The sequence below is a fragment of the Lampetra planeri genome, chromosome 28, assembly GCF_965212315.1.
Source record: "Lampetra planeri chromosome 28, kcLamPlan1.2.h2, whole genome shotgun sequence".
NCBI lineage: Eukaryota > Metazoa > Chordata > Hyperoartia > Petromyzontiformes > Petromyzontidae > Lampetra > Lampetra planeri.
The window spans coordinates 8824459-8841739 of NC_136134.1; the positions used below are offsets into that span (position 1 = coordinate 8824459).

The 17281-nt window shown below is 53.4% G+C and overlaps 1 protein-coding gene across 1 annotated transcript in view; it reads right to left on the reverse strand.

The window, feature by feature from the left end:
- Positions 1-4529: 4529 nt before the first annotated feature.
- DVL3 (dishevelled segment polarity protein 3) overlaps positions 4530-17281 on the reverse strand; it is a 52144-nt gene continuing 39392 nt past the window's right edge. The window contains 11 exon segments of the mRNA XM_078607798.1: positions 4530-5942; positions 5944-6401; positions 7620-7829; positions 8789-8956; positions 9522-9653; positions 10719-10865; positions 11785-11852; positions 14594-14670; positions 14967-15106; positions 15771-15840; positions 17122-17215. Of these exon segments, the coding sequence (XP_078463924.1) occupies positions 5763-5942; positions 5944-6401; positions 7620-7829; positions 8789-8956; positions 9522-9653; positions 10719-10865; positions 11785-11852; positions 14594-14670; positions 14967-15106; positions 15771-15840; positions 17122-17215 (1744 nt within the window). The 3' untranslated portion in view covers positions 4530-5762.

Genomic DNA, 17281 nt, shown 5'->3' on the forward strand with positions numbered 1-17281 from the left:
AGTACCACCGATGCATTGAGTCTCGATTCAGTTCAGAAGGGGGTGGTGGGGGAGTGCCACACGCCGACTGGCTGGGTTCACTCCACTCTCGCACCCATTCACCATCGCCGAACGCGAGCGGAAACCTGTGGAGATTCAACGATTTACTCGTTCGGCCACACTCATCCCCGATCGCCTGCCAAACTAATCGCTCGCTCACAACTCACCCCCAACCGCTAGCCCCCCCCCCCCAGATCACTCGCTTCACGCATTCAATTTTTTTATTTTGTTCACACTCACCCACCCAGCAATTCACTCGCTTATCCACTCACTCACTCACTCGAAGCACTATCGTCGCAAAGTGGTCATGTTTCCATGCAGTCAAATTATAACGCTTCACTCAAGGAAAGTGACAGCCCAATGCGTGGCCCCATTCGTGTGTTGGCGCAAAAGTTCGTTCCCCAACGGATGTTTGGCAAAAACAGAGAGATTGAGGGCGAATGTCCACGAGTTTACGTCCATCCGGTGATATTTCTGGCCGAAAGGCAACACCGTAAACTCGCCCGTCTCTTTTGGCAAGGGAGACTCGAGGCACACAATAATCCCCAGATTTACTACAAAGCTATGCCGCCTATTGCCGCAAAGGCAGCCCCCCTTCTCTCCAATTGATATATTTTCAATAGGCCTGTATTGCCATCACTCTCACACATGGCAAATTTGGCCGAGATTCTTAAGCCATAGATCGGGGCGCACCGGTGAGATTATTTTTCTTTTAAGGGGAACAATAAGATGTATTTTTTTTTAAAGGCATTAAATGAATAAATCCAAATGCCCAACACATTGCCCCTTCCCCTACTTCTCCCATCGACGTAACAGGCAGGCGTGGTTTCATTCAGCAACAGAAATAAGAAACATTAAATAAAAATGTGAAAACAAAATTGAATCACCAGCGCAGGGGTTTACGGGACACAATCCCACATTGACCTGGGCTGAAAACATTTTCCACGATCCACATGGACCAAGAAAGATGATTAGAATTTTAATGAAGAGTTCTGGAAAAACAGGGAAATCTGATGAAAGCGTGCCTACTCCTGGTGACCCGAAATATAACCGTAGGCCGTGTTCCGCTTAGTGTCAGTTCACCACGGGGCATTCTCACCACACACACTCACTCACTGTCTCTCAAGGCGAATCCACAAGAATTGCTGCTGCGAGTCTGCAAGTCTCGGTGCACTCGGCTGAAGTACCCCTCCTTTTCCCACTGGGACACCCGAGCCAAACCAATGCAGGGCCGTCACACACGGCACCGGTTTCTTTGTTTCTTCCGCTGGCTCGTTTTGCTTTGCGGCGAAGGGCAGGAACAACCAAGCCGTGCGTGGTAGGCTGGCCTCACCACACACCCGTATCTCGCTTGGGACGAAAAGCTGCGTGGCAAATGATGCCAGCCATGGTGCACGCGACGTTGAGTCGGCGCACTGCCGAGGACAACGGCATCGGCGTGGTTCGGCTTCTGCAAGTGGGGGGAGAAATAAAAACCTGGCGCCTTTTGTGCCACGCCATGTTGGCTCGACGCGTCCACGTCGCAAGCTCGGTTGGACACAGTGGAAAGAGAGGTAAACGTGCCCACCGAGGAGGAAGTCTCACGTCTGCACGGCGGTAACCACAAGCAGGTGGCTGCCAAACGCCACTCGATGCATGCGGCAGTCCATTACGGAAGGTGGGGGGGGGGACCACCCTCAAATTCAATGAACACGATTAACACGGTTGTAACAGATCATACCACGGGACCACAAAGCAGCCGATCGTAAGGTCTGTTTACCCGGTCACTTGGATTGAGAACAATTGATATTTCGATAAGGCTTCAAATAAAACAAAAAAAACCCTGAACGGCTTCACGCATGCACCAATGCTGCTTTTCAAGACAACAAATGGCGGCTCGCAGCAACGGGGAAACTCGCCTGCGGGAGGAAACGTGCCGTGCAATGATCGGGTGGTCCCAACCACAGGTTTGCAAAGTTCAGTTCGTCCACCCCATCCCATCCACGTGTAAAACTGGGAAAGGGGCATTCACACGCACAGCTGTCGATTGGTTGACTCGAGGTAAAGGGGGGGTATCCAATTGTGCAGTCGCTCATCACTGGTCTAAGATCTGAACCTGAGGTGGAGTGGAGGCTAGGTTATTCAAAGGGCTCATACCGTCTCAAGAGGCACAGAGCTGGCACTGCCGAGAAATCGATGTTAGAGCCACCGGCGATTTAAACCCGGTCATCAAGTGTAGCAAGTCGATGGCCTCTGCCTGGTTACTGCAGGCAGAGGCCACTGCACATCTTAATTTGGAAAAGAAATTACTTAATGCGGCGTATTTCTTCTAGAGGATAAAACAAAAAATTGCCGTGCGACAAACAGCTCTAAAGCAGTGCATGTGAGAAAGTGCAGTGCCCCGAGTGTGGATGGTGGGGAGGGGAGTTTGAAGGGACCTCCAGAAATATTCAAGTGACGCCATCAGCGGGAGGCTACCCGCCGCCTGTGTGGTGGACGTTTACCCTGCTTTCTGCACGAATTCCAGCCGGAAATTTCCTAACCTCGTGACAAGACGCCAGATACCACATTTGGAAATTAACAGTCGGGGCGGGCGGTCGGGTGGGGGCTGGTAAAATAAAGAAAACAAAAATCTACACTTTTTTTTTTAACCATGTGAATGTGGAATTTCCACCACCGACCCAAGGCCAAATGCTCCGCTTCATCGCTCGCTCGAGAGCGGCGGCAGGAACGAACGAAAGCGCCACGGCCTACGAGGGCCTTTGCAACCAATCGACAGATGCCGGCTAAGCTGCGAGATATCTGGGTGTCGACGACGGTGGCCGATGGCCGCGGCGAGTGGTGCAATGCCCCTGAAGCCTGCAGTCCGTGTCGGAGCTGCTCGTGTCCCAGCGTTGCCGGAAGCGAGAGATGGTGGGGGGGGGGGGCGCAACAACAAGGAGAAAAGAAAGGAGCTCGCGAGCTAATTCATAACGAAATATTTTTTTTTACAAAAAAAATGCTCAACGGCAGAAGAGAGACTGTAGTAGTGTGTAGCTAATACTGCAGCGTCACCCTCCTACGCAGCCATAATCAAACGAAAGTGAGAACAACGATCTTAAACGATATAAAAAAACGTAACCGTTGAGGTTTGCGAAGTTACGAAAAGCTAGCGATGTAGTTCACGACGGGAGATTAGTGTTGGGGGGGAAGGGGGGAGGTGAAGTGGGAGGCCAACTCCTTGGGTGCCCGGCGCCGTTGCCATTTGCCGGCGCCGAGAGTGGACCGGTCGGCACGCGGCAATTTTTGTTATTTGAATGGTGTCGTCAAAAAAGAGGCGGCCGATGTCTGCACGCGATGACCGAAGTCAAGTCGAGAGAAGGCCTCTCTCTCGTCCTTTACGTTTTAACGATCCGCACTCGGGATCTGACCCCTACTCAATGAACGACGACCTCGGGCGGAGTGGGAACTGCGAGAGGAGGAGGAGGAGGAGGGGGGTGGGAAGGCAACTGATTGCACAAAGTTCAAAGAAATGAAACATAAATAACAATAACCAAAACAAAAACATGAAACGAATATTAAACAAAACACGCGGATGGCGGAGAGAGACGTCTGCTGGAATCGCGCGGGTGAAACGCCCGCGGCACTTCTTAAGATTCCCGATGGCGATTTCATTTCCAAGGGCTCGCGTCTCATTTCCAAGCGCCTCCTTAACTCGAGAAGGCCTCGGGCTTTCGCCGGGTGGAAGCCGCCCCTCGCTCGACAAGACGGTCGTGTTCCCAAACCACGCGGTACGGGGTGGGGGGGGCGGGCGTTTGACCAACAGCGGACGGTGAGCGGTGATGATTTCAACACGGTTGCGTTTTTGTCCCTTTTTAAAAAATGCGGCGCTTGCTTCCCAACACCGCTTTACAAGACAGACACGTGGGGGGGGGGGGGGGCGGCAGCAACGCGAGTCGCACAGAGCCGTATTTTCTGTTGCCTTGCCGTGAAGCTTTACGGGCCCTGCGGCCAGAGAGGCAGCAGCAGGAGTCCGCGTGTGGGTTTTGGAACGGGAGGACGCCACCCACGCGCCACCGTGCACCTCGCTGGCTCACGGAGCAGTCCCACGATGTTGGCGAGGTGCAGCCTCCACCGCCCCCCCCCCGCCCCCCCCCCGCCCCCCCCCCCACCAATTCTTGATGGCGGCAGGACGAGAGAACGCTCGGCCTTGTGGGCTCTCGCGCCGCGGTCCTGGGCAAGAATATGTGCGTGGAAGCGGAGAGTCCCAAGCCGGAGAAACCCGAGAGGGAGGGCAGTGCCGAATCGGAGCCTTACCCGACGATGAACGGGGGGGGGGGGGGGGGGCGCGGGCAACGATTAGTGTTTTTGATCAGCGAGAGGGGCGGGAAAAAACGAAACGAAAAGTTAACAACGTAGAGTAAACTGAAGTAGAACCAAGTCGTATTGGAATATTGGAATATCAACCCAGGGTTCGGAAGGTCCGCTCACATCAAATGCCTCTATATATAATATACACATATATATAATACGATAGTAACAATTTATCCCCGTTTCAAGAGCGTCGAATGATTCCAGAGCGATGGGTAATTCTACGCAGAGAGTGGGGGGAGGGGGGGGGTAAACGTAAAAAGACTTTTGCAGGCGGTCGGGAAACAAAATACAAAAAAAAGACATTACATCGTTTAGGCTTTCTGTATCACTCGTTAGGTTTTTAAAGAATCGCGATTAAAAATACACTTCATAACAGCTTTTTGGTTTACATCGCGTGAATATAAATGTGTCGTTGAACCCGCCCACCACCCAACACAGCCAATGAGTTACTAGTACAGCACTAACCGGTGTGTTGGAGAGGTAAAGCCACAACGTTTACAATTCGAGTAGAACCAGCCTCATCAGGCGACCGCCAGACTTTGTCAATGTTGTGGGCTTTACTCTCCAACACAACCGTTAGGGCTGTACCAGTAACGAACTGGCCACGTTCCGTCTACGTCACGCAACCTCACTAATTGGCTGTGTTGGGTAGGCGGGCGGGTTTGACGACACATTTACATTTAGGCGTTCTAATCCAAAAAAAACCTCCACTGTGGTCGCGAAAGCCTCCTACACGCGTGTTAAAAATACACTAAACCAGGCCCGCTCCCCACAATCCGCAGAGAAATGCGGGCAAGCCGAACGACAAAGTCCTCAACACCGGGGATGGGCGACCGTTGTTTTTACAGCACCTGTAGCAAGTATTGACATGAGCGTCTTTGTCATATCGTGGGACGTCGTTATCTTTTTGTTCCATCTTGAATCGTTTTTTTTCAGTTTTTTTCCCTCCCCCCGCCCCCCGACGCCCGCCGTGTTTTCGCAGTCGCGGTTCCACCCTGGGTCCGGCTCCCACGAATCTCGCTTCACCGCTCGCGCACTCGCCGCTAGACGCGAGCGTGAACCTCGGGAGCACCGACGGCAACAAAGTTTTCCGTAAATTCTCTCCCTTTGCTTTCATGGCCACATTTTTTTTTTGCCCCGCAAACCTTCCCCCCCCCCACCCCACCGTTCCTTTCATTTGACTTCATCTTTTTTTTTCGTTTTCCCTCCAACTTGTTTTGATCTTCATTTATGTACACGACGATAAACTACACCGCGGTCAGGAGACGAGAAAAAAAACAAATTCATTACGATCAGCTTTCAGTCAACGGAAAGAGCGACCCCGGCTCAATCGGGCGGGGACACGAGCGGAGGGCCCAGCCAGACGCACGCTCGCTCGCTCACTCTCCCCTTCACATGATGTCCAGGTTAAAGTCGTCGGGGTTCCCCATGGCCATGCGGAACGACTGTCGGCTTCCCATCAGCTCTGGCGGCACAGAGCTCAGGTCCCTGACGGGCGGCCCCCCGGGGGGGCCCGTCAGGGGCGGCGCCACCGACGACGTCGACAACTGCGGCGGCGGCGGCGACGCGGGGAACGATCGTGCCGGGCGGGAGATGCCCCACGCCGCCCATCATTGCCACCGCGTACGGCGGGGGCATGACGCCCGGCGACGCGCCGACGGCAGAGGCGGCGGGGAGGAGGGCGCCGGCCGACACGAGCGCCGGCGGAGGCGGCGGCGGCACGCCGGGAGCGCCGTACGAGTAGTGGCTGCGCGGCAGGCTGTGGTGCGACGCGCTGGCGTGGCTGCGGTGCGAGCGCTCGCTGGGGGCGCGCCGCACGCTGCCCGTGCGCGTCGTGTGGTCCGACTCGCTGCCGCTGCCGCCGGACTTGGAGTCGGCGCCGCCGCCCCCGCTGCTGCCGCCCCCTCCCCCTCCTCCTCCCCCTCCTCCGCCTCCGCTTCCGCCGCTGCCCTGGCCCTTGGCGTCCTTCTCCTTGACGGAGCCGCGACGCTCGGCCCCTCCGCTCCGGTTCGAGCCGCTGCTCCGGCTCCCTGTGGTCGCGCCGGGGGGACGACACGGACCGTCGTGCTGCGTCAGGTTACAGCCGGCAAACGCATTCGGAGTCGTTTCCCCGACCCGTCCAACGTCGTCACCAATTGTGTTATGGGCGTAATTTAATGAGACGAAATATCCATTCGGATTGCTTGCAGAGAGCATTGCATCGCCCCTTCTTGTACAGCACGTGCAAGTGGATTACATACAACTCAGATGCTTAAAAAACTCAAGTGACCTCTGATTGACAGTATGGGGCAGCCTTTTCCCACACTGAGAATATTTTTTTATAGCATTACCGTCAAACCAATATTATTATGTCTGAAGGCTTAAATTTAGCCGAATGAGTGCCAAACCATTGATGGCCAGGTTGAGACCATCAACTCGTTATGTGTCAAATAACTTTGCTTCAATCCCAATAGGATGTGTGGATTCGATCATAATCATTCATGCCAGCTCAGCACTCTTCCCCTCTGAACGATTTGAAAGAATAGTTACAACTCGGGATTGGGATTCAACTAAGGAATGGATTCACGATCCACAAATCGAACGAGAATGTATTATTCCCACTGCTGAAAACTACGTGAAAATGTCAAAGTCACGTTAATGCAGCAAACAGACTTTGCAGGTGTGCTGATGAGTCCTAATTATTATAAAACCAGTTCACTGCTGCTGTCAGTTGCTTCCATTTCCATACATTTATTTTGATTGTGATCGAGTGTGATCGAAGACAAAGGAACCACAATGCACTGTTGGGCTTTTGCATAATGCACAAACGGCTGTGTGCTTTTCACACATTTTTGCGTCTTGTTTGAAAACAGGAGACACAAACAAGACGACAGGGGGGAGCGCTCATCATATGCTCGCGTGCTTGCACGTGACACGCATGTTCATCGTCAGCCACAATGAATCCACCGCTGGATAAGGGCCTCCCCAAACCGTCGCCCCATCTCCCACAGTCTTGCAACCGAACGCATCCAACCGGCGCGTCCGTGCAATCCGATTTCATCTCTCCCACCATCTCCTTCTGCGAAGCGTCCCCTCCACTCGTCCGCCACCCCACGGCACACACGCGGCGTCCTTCCGCGTGCGCAGGGCGGCATCGTAGCACGCGCCGCCGCACAAGAAGAGCCCTCCCGCTTGCTCGCCGCGCCCGTCAAAACGGCCCCCATGCATCCCCACGCGTCCCCACGCGCCCCCCGCGCTGGCACACGTACCCTCGCTGTGCTGGCTGCCGGCGCTGCCGCTGCCCTGCTCGGGGAAGCCCGGGGGCAGCGGGCCGTACGGGTGCGGGGGGTAGGGCGGGTAGGGGAACGCCGTCTGCAGGGGCCACGGAGCGGCGCCCGGGTGGGGCAGCGGCGCCAGCGTGTCCTGGTCGGAGGCGCCGCTGGAGCCGTCGTGGTCGTGGATCGACAGGTTCGCCATGTCTGACGGGGAAGGCGAGGGCGGCACGGGCGGGATGAGCAGGTGGGGATTATTTCAAAGTGTTGCTGCGTGTTGGTATTCGAGCCGTTATCATAGCGCAGGGATATCGCGAAGGCGCCGTCTCTCACGGACGGGTCTGGCCTGCGGTAGTTTCGCAGCAAGGGGGCGATGTTGCGACGTGGCTATACCTCTGATGAGCCACTTAGTCGAGCTATCATTTGTGGCCAGGTCACTTCTGAAAAAGATTATCTCAGTGGACTTTACCTGGTTCAAATAAATCGTTTCTATATATTTTTTGAGTGAATTGCTTACCTTTCCTGAGCTTTATATACTGGATTCCTCCAGTATAAATAAGTATCGTGGTTCCAATTTGCGAGTGATTTTCTAATGACGCGGGCAGGCATCACCTACTCATGCACGAGTTATGTCACAGAATCATTAACGTTCGCCACGAAGCGGGCGGACCATATTTGTATTCAGTTGATACGCCGGCTGTATTAGAATCAAGGCGGACGCCGAGCTCGAACTGCGAACCCTCTGAACACAAACGGCAAAAGTGCACCACCGCTCGCTTGGGAAGGCGGGTGTGTGCGCACGAGAGAACAGCGGCCAGCGCCGGTCTTAGTTGGTGGCGCAATCTCAGTTGGCCACAGCGGCTGGCGCTCTGTGGCTGTCGGTCAAGTGTGGATGTCGTTATGCGGCATGCGTCCGCACGTGTGCGTGCTTCGTCAGATCACGTGGCGTGCGTCCGTGTACGCACTGCATCATTATCGTCCCTCGGTAACAAAAGGTTGGCTACGTATGGTGCGAAAGAAGTTCAACAAACATACATAAAGGCAGCCACTGTTACAATACTGTATGTGCTTTAGCACATGCGCGCGTTCATGCATTTGTGCCTGTCCAATTGCGTGCACACATCCCTGCGCATGTACGTCTGCGCATGCGCGCGTGTGCCACGTACTGCCGCAGAGGTCGCCGAAGATGTAGTAGCACTGCTCGGAGAAGGTGATCTTGTTGACCGTGTGGCGGATGAGGCCGGCCTTGAGCAGGTTGCAGGCGTACTTGCGCGCATCCCGCCGGTCCTGGAAGCCCTCGAGGTGATTGAAGAGCCAATCCACCAGGTCCGAACCTGAGAGAGAGCGAGCGGGCAGACGGGGGTAACGCATCACATCAAACGGAGAGACGCGCGAAAGACCAAGCCACAGACCGCTTCAATATGCCTCTCTTGTGCCCGTCTGTTACTCTCTCTACAGAGCGACACACCGCATTACCTGGGGCAGGTGACGACGCACTGATAGACTAAAATCACTCGCAGTCACGAGGTTACCTACTGCTATGTTGTGAAACTTACTACTCAGCTTACCAATATCAATGCCGAGATTTGTATTTGTTTTGGGCAAGCGCAGCCATGTAATATTTTCAAAAATGTGCTCTAATATTAATAAAGTAGATGTTAACAAAAACACTCTGCGATTAGCGTGCGTGCATAAGAACGTGAGCAGATGGGTAGACGAGACACACGCACACAAGACATTCGTGCTTTCGTTCGCAAATCTTTTTCCCCCCAAGCACCAAACGCAGGCTCCCTCGATAAACGAGCGCGGTCCTGCTTGCCGTTAACGAATTCGTCAGTTCCCTCCTCCACCGCCGCTCCACACCCCCCTCAGGCAAAGGTCCGTGGTGTGGTCGCTCACCGATGAAGGCATTGGGGATGGTGATCTTGAGCCACATGCGGTCTCGGACCTCCAGGCCCGACTCCGGAGAGGCCATCGCCTTCACCACCGTGGCCATGTCGCTGTGTATGGAGAGGTGCAGCTCATCGAACCCTGCCAGGGAAGGGCACGGGAGGGAGGGAGGGAGGGAGAGAGAATGGGACGGGGTGGGAGGGAGTGGAGCGGATGAGAGGAAGTGGAAGGGATAAGAAAGAGGGAGAGGGAGCAGAAAGGAGGGTAGGGAGAGGGGAAGGGATGGGAGGGAGTGGAGGAGATGGGAGGGAGTGGAGGGAGTGGGAGGGAGTGGAGGAGGTGGGAGGGAGTGTAGGGAGTGGAGGGGTTGGGAGGGAGAGAGAGTGAAGTGGATGGGAGGAAGTGGACGGGATAAGAAAGAGGGAGCAGAAAGGAGGGGAGGGAGAGTGGAGGGGATGGGAGGGAGTGGAGGGAGTGGGAGGGAGTGGAGGGGGTGGGAGAGAGATAGAGTGGAGCGGATGTGAGGAAGTGGACAGGATAAGAAAGAGGGAGCAGAAAGGAGGGGAGGGAGAGCGGAGTGGATGGGGAGGGAGTGGAGGAGATGGGATGGGGAGACACGGAGGGAGTCACGTCAGCACAGTATAGCAATCACGACACCCTTGTGATGATGACACAGAGGATGTTGTGCGTGTGCATTTCTAGACATGTACCAAGACATTTATTCATCAATAACATTACATCTGTGCACTTAAGGGACATGTATCAAACAGCATGATGCATGTGTGGGTGTTATCGGTTATATGCACGCGAGTGAGTGCACTAGTACATGCGTGCATGAGTGCATGATTATTTGCATGACCGAATGCGTGCGTTCTTGAGTGCATGCGCGCCTGAGTGTGCGGATGTGTATGTGATTGTGCGCAAGTGCATGTGCGCGTGCGAGAGAGTGCGTGAGAGTGTGCGCGTGCGCAAGTACATGAGCACAAGCGTGTGTGAGCATTAGTGTGCGTGAGTGTGCAAGCGATTGAGTGTGTGAGTGTGCGAGCGAGCGAGTACGTCAGTGTGCGAGCGAGCGAGTGAGTACGTCAGTGTGCGAGCGAGTGTGTGCGTGAGTGTGCGAGCGAGTGTGCGAGCGAGTGTGTGCGTGAGTGTGCGAGCGAGTGTGAGTACATGAGCACAAGCGTGCGTGAGCGTGCGCTCGCTCACTCTCGGACTCGGGCACGGAGCTGGAGATGGAGGAGGAGGTGGACGTGAGGGCGCTCATGGAGTGCGTCATCCCGTAGGGGTAGGCGCCCGTCATGGCCGCCGTGTGCGACACCCACGCCGCGGGGTCGATGGGCCGCACCGGCTCGCCTGGCTCGACGCCGACGCCGCGGCAACCACAACCGCACCGCAAGCAACAACAACCACCACCACAAAACCACGGCAACGTCCACCACAACCACACGGCCACAACAACCACCACCGCAACAACCACAACAAGTACCGTCACAACCAGGGAGGAGGGGGGGGGGGGGGAAGACAACCACGGTTAAGTCACGCTTCGTCAAATGCAACCAACAGGTACCAGCAACCAACTCGACGGGTATCAGCTTGGCTCGGTCGCCGGGTTCATAACGCGGCTGCGCTAACTGCAACGCCCACTACTGGGCGCCCAAACATTCCCCCCCCCCCCCCACACAAAACTATTTTGGGGAGATTTTCTATGTATGTCCAGACCATGAAAATCCAGTAAAAAAACATAGATACACAAACTACGTTGGTTGAGGTGCACAGACAGAAATTACAACAAAAAACCCAGCCACCTTGATCGTTAACACTTCCATGTAACGAAGCGGGTATAACGGTAGGCTAATGTTTTTGGCCAAGGCCTCTTCTTCAGGCACGTTGACGATGCACGAGGCTTCAACAAAGCCGTTTTTTGCGTGTGCACGATACCTGCGTGAAGCCGTATGAGAATCAACCATTTGAGAATGGCTCACATCGTAAATTTAGTGAACCTGAATTGTGGCCGCACCAGGTCGACCGCTGCTATCGAGGTTATGGGATAAGAGGTGAGCTCTCGCTTGATTGGGGGGGGGTGGGGGTAGAGGCGGGTGAGAGGGCGGGGGCGGTTCTCCGCAAGGGAGCCTCGTGATGGAGGCTGCTACGCGTTGTCTCGGCGTAATGCTCCCAGGCAGTAGCGTCAGTGTTGTTTGTGCGTGCACAACGGAGTTCACGTGCGTTTAGGCAGGAAGAAAGACGGGGAGGGTCTGGCGGCGCACACACTCACTGCGTGGGATGGTGAAGTATCCGCGCGGCGTGGGGTCCCAGCACTTGGCCACGGTCAGGGTGATGGGCCTGTTGGATGCGGCACACAAAAAACACAAAGACCACACACCGTATAGCCTTTAGCAGAATGTTGGGGAAACTTATGAAGGCCGACACAGCGCACTAGGGGGTTGTATGGCCAATACCACGCCTGGCTGTCTTTGTCTCCCCGGTGCAGAAGATTAAACACTGCACCAGCTACCCATTTGAGGTTGAGTCAACCTCGAGGAAGAAGCCCAGAACCACTTCAAATATTCTCCACTGTTACTGCGAGCTGGACTCAAACTCGCGTTGCCGGGTTCGTAGTACGGTGCACTAACCACGGCACCTACAGCTCTCGAAGCAGCACAACAACAACCGCCATTCGCCACCAAGTGGCGGTGGTGTCACCACGGCGCTTGTGCCAGACTATGTGCGCATGCACATACACTCACAGAATCCATATAGTGGCAGCTGAACCTCGCGTAAGCGCATATACAGGTTGGTTGTTTTTTTTAAACACTGACAAGCAACACTCTGCAGACCATACAAAATGTGTTCGCCCTTTGAGTGGATAAAAAAAACACGTCCCCCGAAGTGAGTTTAGAAATATGTTTTGTAGAGTCACCCTCTGGGTCCAGTTTCTGACAACAGGTCGATGCGCAGCTGGCTGCAGAGTTGCAATGAAAAATGGTTCGTCTCATGAGATGCTGCTGCTACTGCTCATAACAAATGGAATGTGACTACTCGAGAGGTGAGGAGGGGGGAAAGGAAACGAAAATGAATATGCATGCACCAGGATGCGAGCCTTTGGTGCAGATCACTAAACTTTGCAGTTCATCCAAAGTGAAGGAGACACCGTGGAGACCGCAGAAGGAAGCCACGGGACGAGGGAGAGAGAAGAGGACAGAGCGGGCGGGCCGATTTGAGCCAAATCCCGCACACATATGGCACGCTTACTCCTCAAAACAACATGGCATCTTGCTTTAAACAGCCAGGTGACGAGATTATCGCAGGCACAGGCACGCAATGATGCGCCGATCCATCTGTCACAATCGCTACCTGTGCTCACGATTGCGGTGAAATGTTTTTGCAATTGCGTGCAAATGATATGCTAATGTTACATGTAGGTCAATGTATTGTAAATTTTGCGGGTTTACTCTACAACACACCGGTGTGCTGAACTAGTAATGAATCGACACGTTTTGTTTACCAGACAAACCTTACTAATTGGCTGTGTCAGGTGGTGGAGGATTTAACGACGCATTTATATTTACGCGATCTCATCCAAAAACCTCTATTATGGATAGGTCAATGTAGTCAACAGAAGTGTACTATCGGGTTGAAGCATCAACTTGAATTATGACACTTCATCAAATTACTAGGGTGCAAGGGGGATGCTTGGTACCATTACAGGCCTCATCAGTCACAATATAAAAAAATTAGCGGAGCAAACCAAAAACGTAAAATACGTCAGAGGATGTGTGACGCAGAAGGCCCATGGGGCATCACGTACCGCTAACACTCGGCGCTAAGACGAACGAACGCACGCGACCGTCTAAATCCGGATTCACCCGCGAGGACTTGGACCTGCCTGACCCTAACGTGCCAACCGGGCGCAACGCTTCGCCGGCTTCCGGACCAAAAATAAATCATCTCGGGCGGGAGGAGGCCAGACGTGCGTGTGCGCATGCACGCGAGCGAGCGATTAGCCCCAGCTTGGGACGTCACGCGCGGATGCCTCTTAACCACCAACTCAGCAGTGTGCTCGCTCATCGACTCCGACAAGGGTACGTGGGGGTTTTTTTATTTTCACGACCACACAATTAAAACCAAAATAAATAACATTAATAAGCAATACTAATTAAAATTGGGTGAATATGCCAGTCGAGGTGTACTGGCACAAACAAACAAAAAACGCTCGCCATCTCTCGCACTGCATTTTAAGGGGACGACCTCTTCTCGCGCTCTGGAGCTATCCCTGCCCATTTCAAATGTCGTCACTGCCGCAACCAAAGGGAGAGCGCTTGGCAAGCAAAGATCATTCGAGTCATAGGCCCACGGCACGCGCCCCGGATTGTGTGGGTGGAGAATCGAGCATTTTTGATTCATGTGCATTTCACGTGATCGACTTCACGCAAAATCCTGCAGGCAACGACAGACGCAACGTGCTCCGCAATACCAAAAATAAGGAAACGATTATTGAATCGAATCGCGATCTTGAATCGCGACATTCATCAAATTGCGAGGTTGGGGAGGGGGGATTGGCAGGGGGAAAACATAGTCCTTGAAGATACGAACATCACCAAACATAACACTGCGTGCAACTCAGCCAGAAAGCTGCCTATTCTAGATTTGAAGCTTTCATGACTGCAAGGATTCATATTCTTAGGTTTTTTTCGGTAAAGTCACGTAGGTAAAAAATTTAAATGAATAAAAGTAAAATAAAATAAAAATCACGACGTTTCGGAGGCGCCACAAGCTTCCGTCTTCAGGTGGAACCGTCACAGCATGACTGCTGCATCAAGTAATTTCATTTTTTTACCTACGTGACTTTACCGAGAAAGCTGCCTCCCAACTCTCACGGCAGTGGAGCAGAGCTGGGTTCACAGGGGACTGACCTTTACATCCTGGGGCATACGCGGCTTACATAGCATTGACACGCTTGTCGTCTTAAGTGCGGGAAGGAGGAAGGGGGGTGAGGGACGAGCGAGAGGGGTGGGAGGGAAGAGGGAAGGAGGGAGGGAAGAGGGAGAGAGGAAAAAGGGAGAGAGGGAGGGAGGGTCACGTACCCTGGCTTGTGCACGATGTCCCGAAGCACCCGCACCGCGTCGTCGTTGCTCATGTTCTCAAAGTTCACGTCGTTCACCTGCACAGCGCAGCAGGGAGAGGGGAGCATGAACAGGATAGAGAGGTGGGGGGAGAGAACGCGTCTGTGTGTATGTTGAACTTCTTCCGCGCCGTACGTAGCCAACCGTGCAAATCGGAGGTGCGGGGGTACACGTGCAAGAGGCACAGACAGACAGCAGTCGCCACTCGGGGGTTCACGCACAAAGCAGAGGCCAGACACTTAACCTCACAGCTTCCTGAACTCGGCACACACGGCCATCAACTCGTCAAAAGCCCGGGTGACGGCAGGCAACACACCCCCCTGCGACCCCTGACCTGCAGCAGCATGTCGCCGGGCTCGATTCGCCCGTCGGCGGCAACGGCGCCTCCCTTCATGATGGAGCCGATGTAGATTCCACCGTCTCCCTTCTCGTTGCTCTGTCCCACGATGCTGATGCCCAGGAAGTTGTACTTCTCTGTTTGAAGGAGATGGGGAGATGATCATGATGATGATGATAATAAATTATTACTTATTTACCGAGGTTCTGCTAACATTGGGATGTTTGGCCAACAATAACGACGTTGTAAGTCTTTGGCTATGGGGGGAAATTGGAGAACACGGAGGGAACAGCCGTAGAAATGCGCTAGTTGGAAATCGAACCCAGGCCCTTCGTGCTGCGAGCCACAATTGTTAACCGCTGCGCCACCCTGTCGTGATTTAATATGTAACAAGTAAGGAGATATCGTGGATTTAACAACAATTTTACACGTGCGATTGTCTTCGGAAGTATTTAATTGGCAGTATGGAAGCTTAAGGGTGGCTTTGCATATTCATAAATAGTTGTTTTTGCTAAAAAATTTCGTTGGCCAAAACCGATCAATTTGGCTGTCCATATCATTTTTACCCAAATCGCACGAGCATAATCATCTTTGCGGGGCATGTGTGTGTATGTAAGTGGTGTGTAAACATTGCCACTAGGGAGACAAAAGGCGGCCGGGCGTGGTGTTGGCCACCCCGCCCCCTCGTGTGCTGTGCCTACTCGCGAACAGCGCTTTGCCTCAAAAAAGTCTGCTAATGTTATAGGGGCGGACGATCTTTGTCTTGAGTGCGTGTGAAGGTTCGCAGTAACGAGCGCGTACCCATGTTGAGCGTGACCGTGATGATGTTGAGCGACATCGTCGAGTCCGTGATGCTGCTGAAGGAGGACGACTGAAACGAGAGCGGACGTGAGTATGTACGGGAGATCATCGATTATTATCCGGTGGCTTCGGGGGGGGGGGGGAAGGGGGTGCCGGATTTTCTAAAACGCCGGAAAACCATATCATTTTTAAAAAATAGGTTATTTTGACACATTCTTGTATAACATTATATTTGTTGGTGTTGTGTATAGCTTTTTTAACGTTTAAAATTTGTTTACCATGCAAAATTGGCATGGAACATACGAATAGACGAAAATACATATCCTACTGTAAAACGATACTGTATTCCCTAGACTGTACTTCCCATTCCAATCTCGAAGACTCTGCATGGGGTGATGATAGGGGGTGTAGAAGTGTCCACTGAAATCAAGCTGAGCTACTTTTTTTGTCCCGCAAACGGTGCCGATCTCCGGACTGGTTACAGCCTTTGGAGCGGTTTTGCCGTTTTCGCCGGATCGGCCCAGGACCGCCGGATAATGTTGTTATCCGGATAATTGCACAGTGCCGGATAAATCAACGATCGACGGTACGTACGTTGAACTTCTTTCGCGCCGTACGTAGCCAAGTGTGCTAATGGAACGTCTCCGTCACAGCCGCAAAGCGAGGGCGGCTTCCGCATGGGCCCGGCTGACTCGGTGTAACATCAAGTTAACGTATGTTTTGTTTCATCAGGTGAGAACCCCAGATAACAGGATAGTCTCAATTGCATTATCGATCCTGGTGCATTAGTTTGCCAGTAGGGGGCGATGACTGCTATGTATCATAACGATTTAATAATTGGCAGGCAAATTTCAAATATTATCAAATTTGGACCCACAGCTAAAACATAACAATCGGCGTGTTAAGCGCTCGTACACGATTTTATTTTATTTGGTTGGCTGTGCTGTGTGATCGAGGGGTCGTAACGACATTAAATTGGGCAGGTCCCAAAACATTTTTCTATAAATTGTGAATCGTAATATTGTCTGCGAAAACAACCTTGCACGTCAAATTGACTTCACATATATGCTGGTCTACTCTACATTCAGAAAGCTAACTGTGTATAATGCTCAACCACAAACACGTTCACGACGCTTTACAGACACGCTGCCAGAATATTGAGAATCAGTCATTTATTTATACTGGAGAAATACGATAAGCTATCAAGCTCTTGTTCGCAAATGTCCAGTGCCACGTGAAAGCACGCAGCCTCTCATCGCAGGCTGCAGCCCTGACGCACAACACTGCACGGGAAAGTCCTTCCCTACCCCCCCCCTGCCCGCACCCCACACACACACACACACCGCCGTACCCGGTCGAGCTGCTGGGGCTGCGGTTTGCGTCGCCGCCGCCGGTGACGCTTCATGAGGCGCGATGCGCTGCTCTGCTCCGTCGAGCAGCTGAACCTGCCGAGCGGCGTCCGCACGCGCGCGCCGTTAGCGTCCGCCCTCACGCGGCACCTCCTCCGCCAC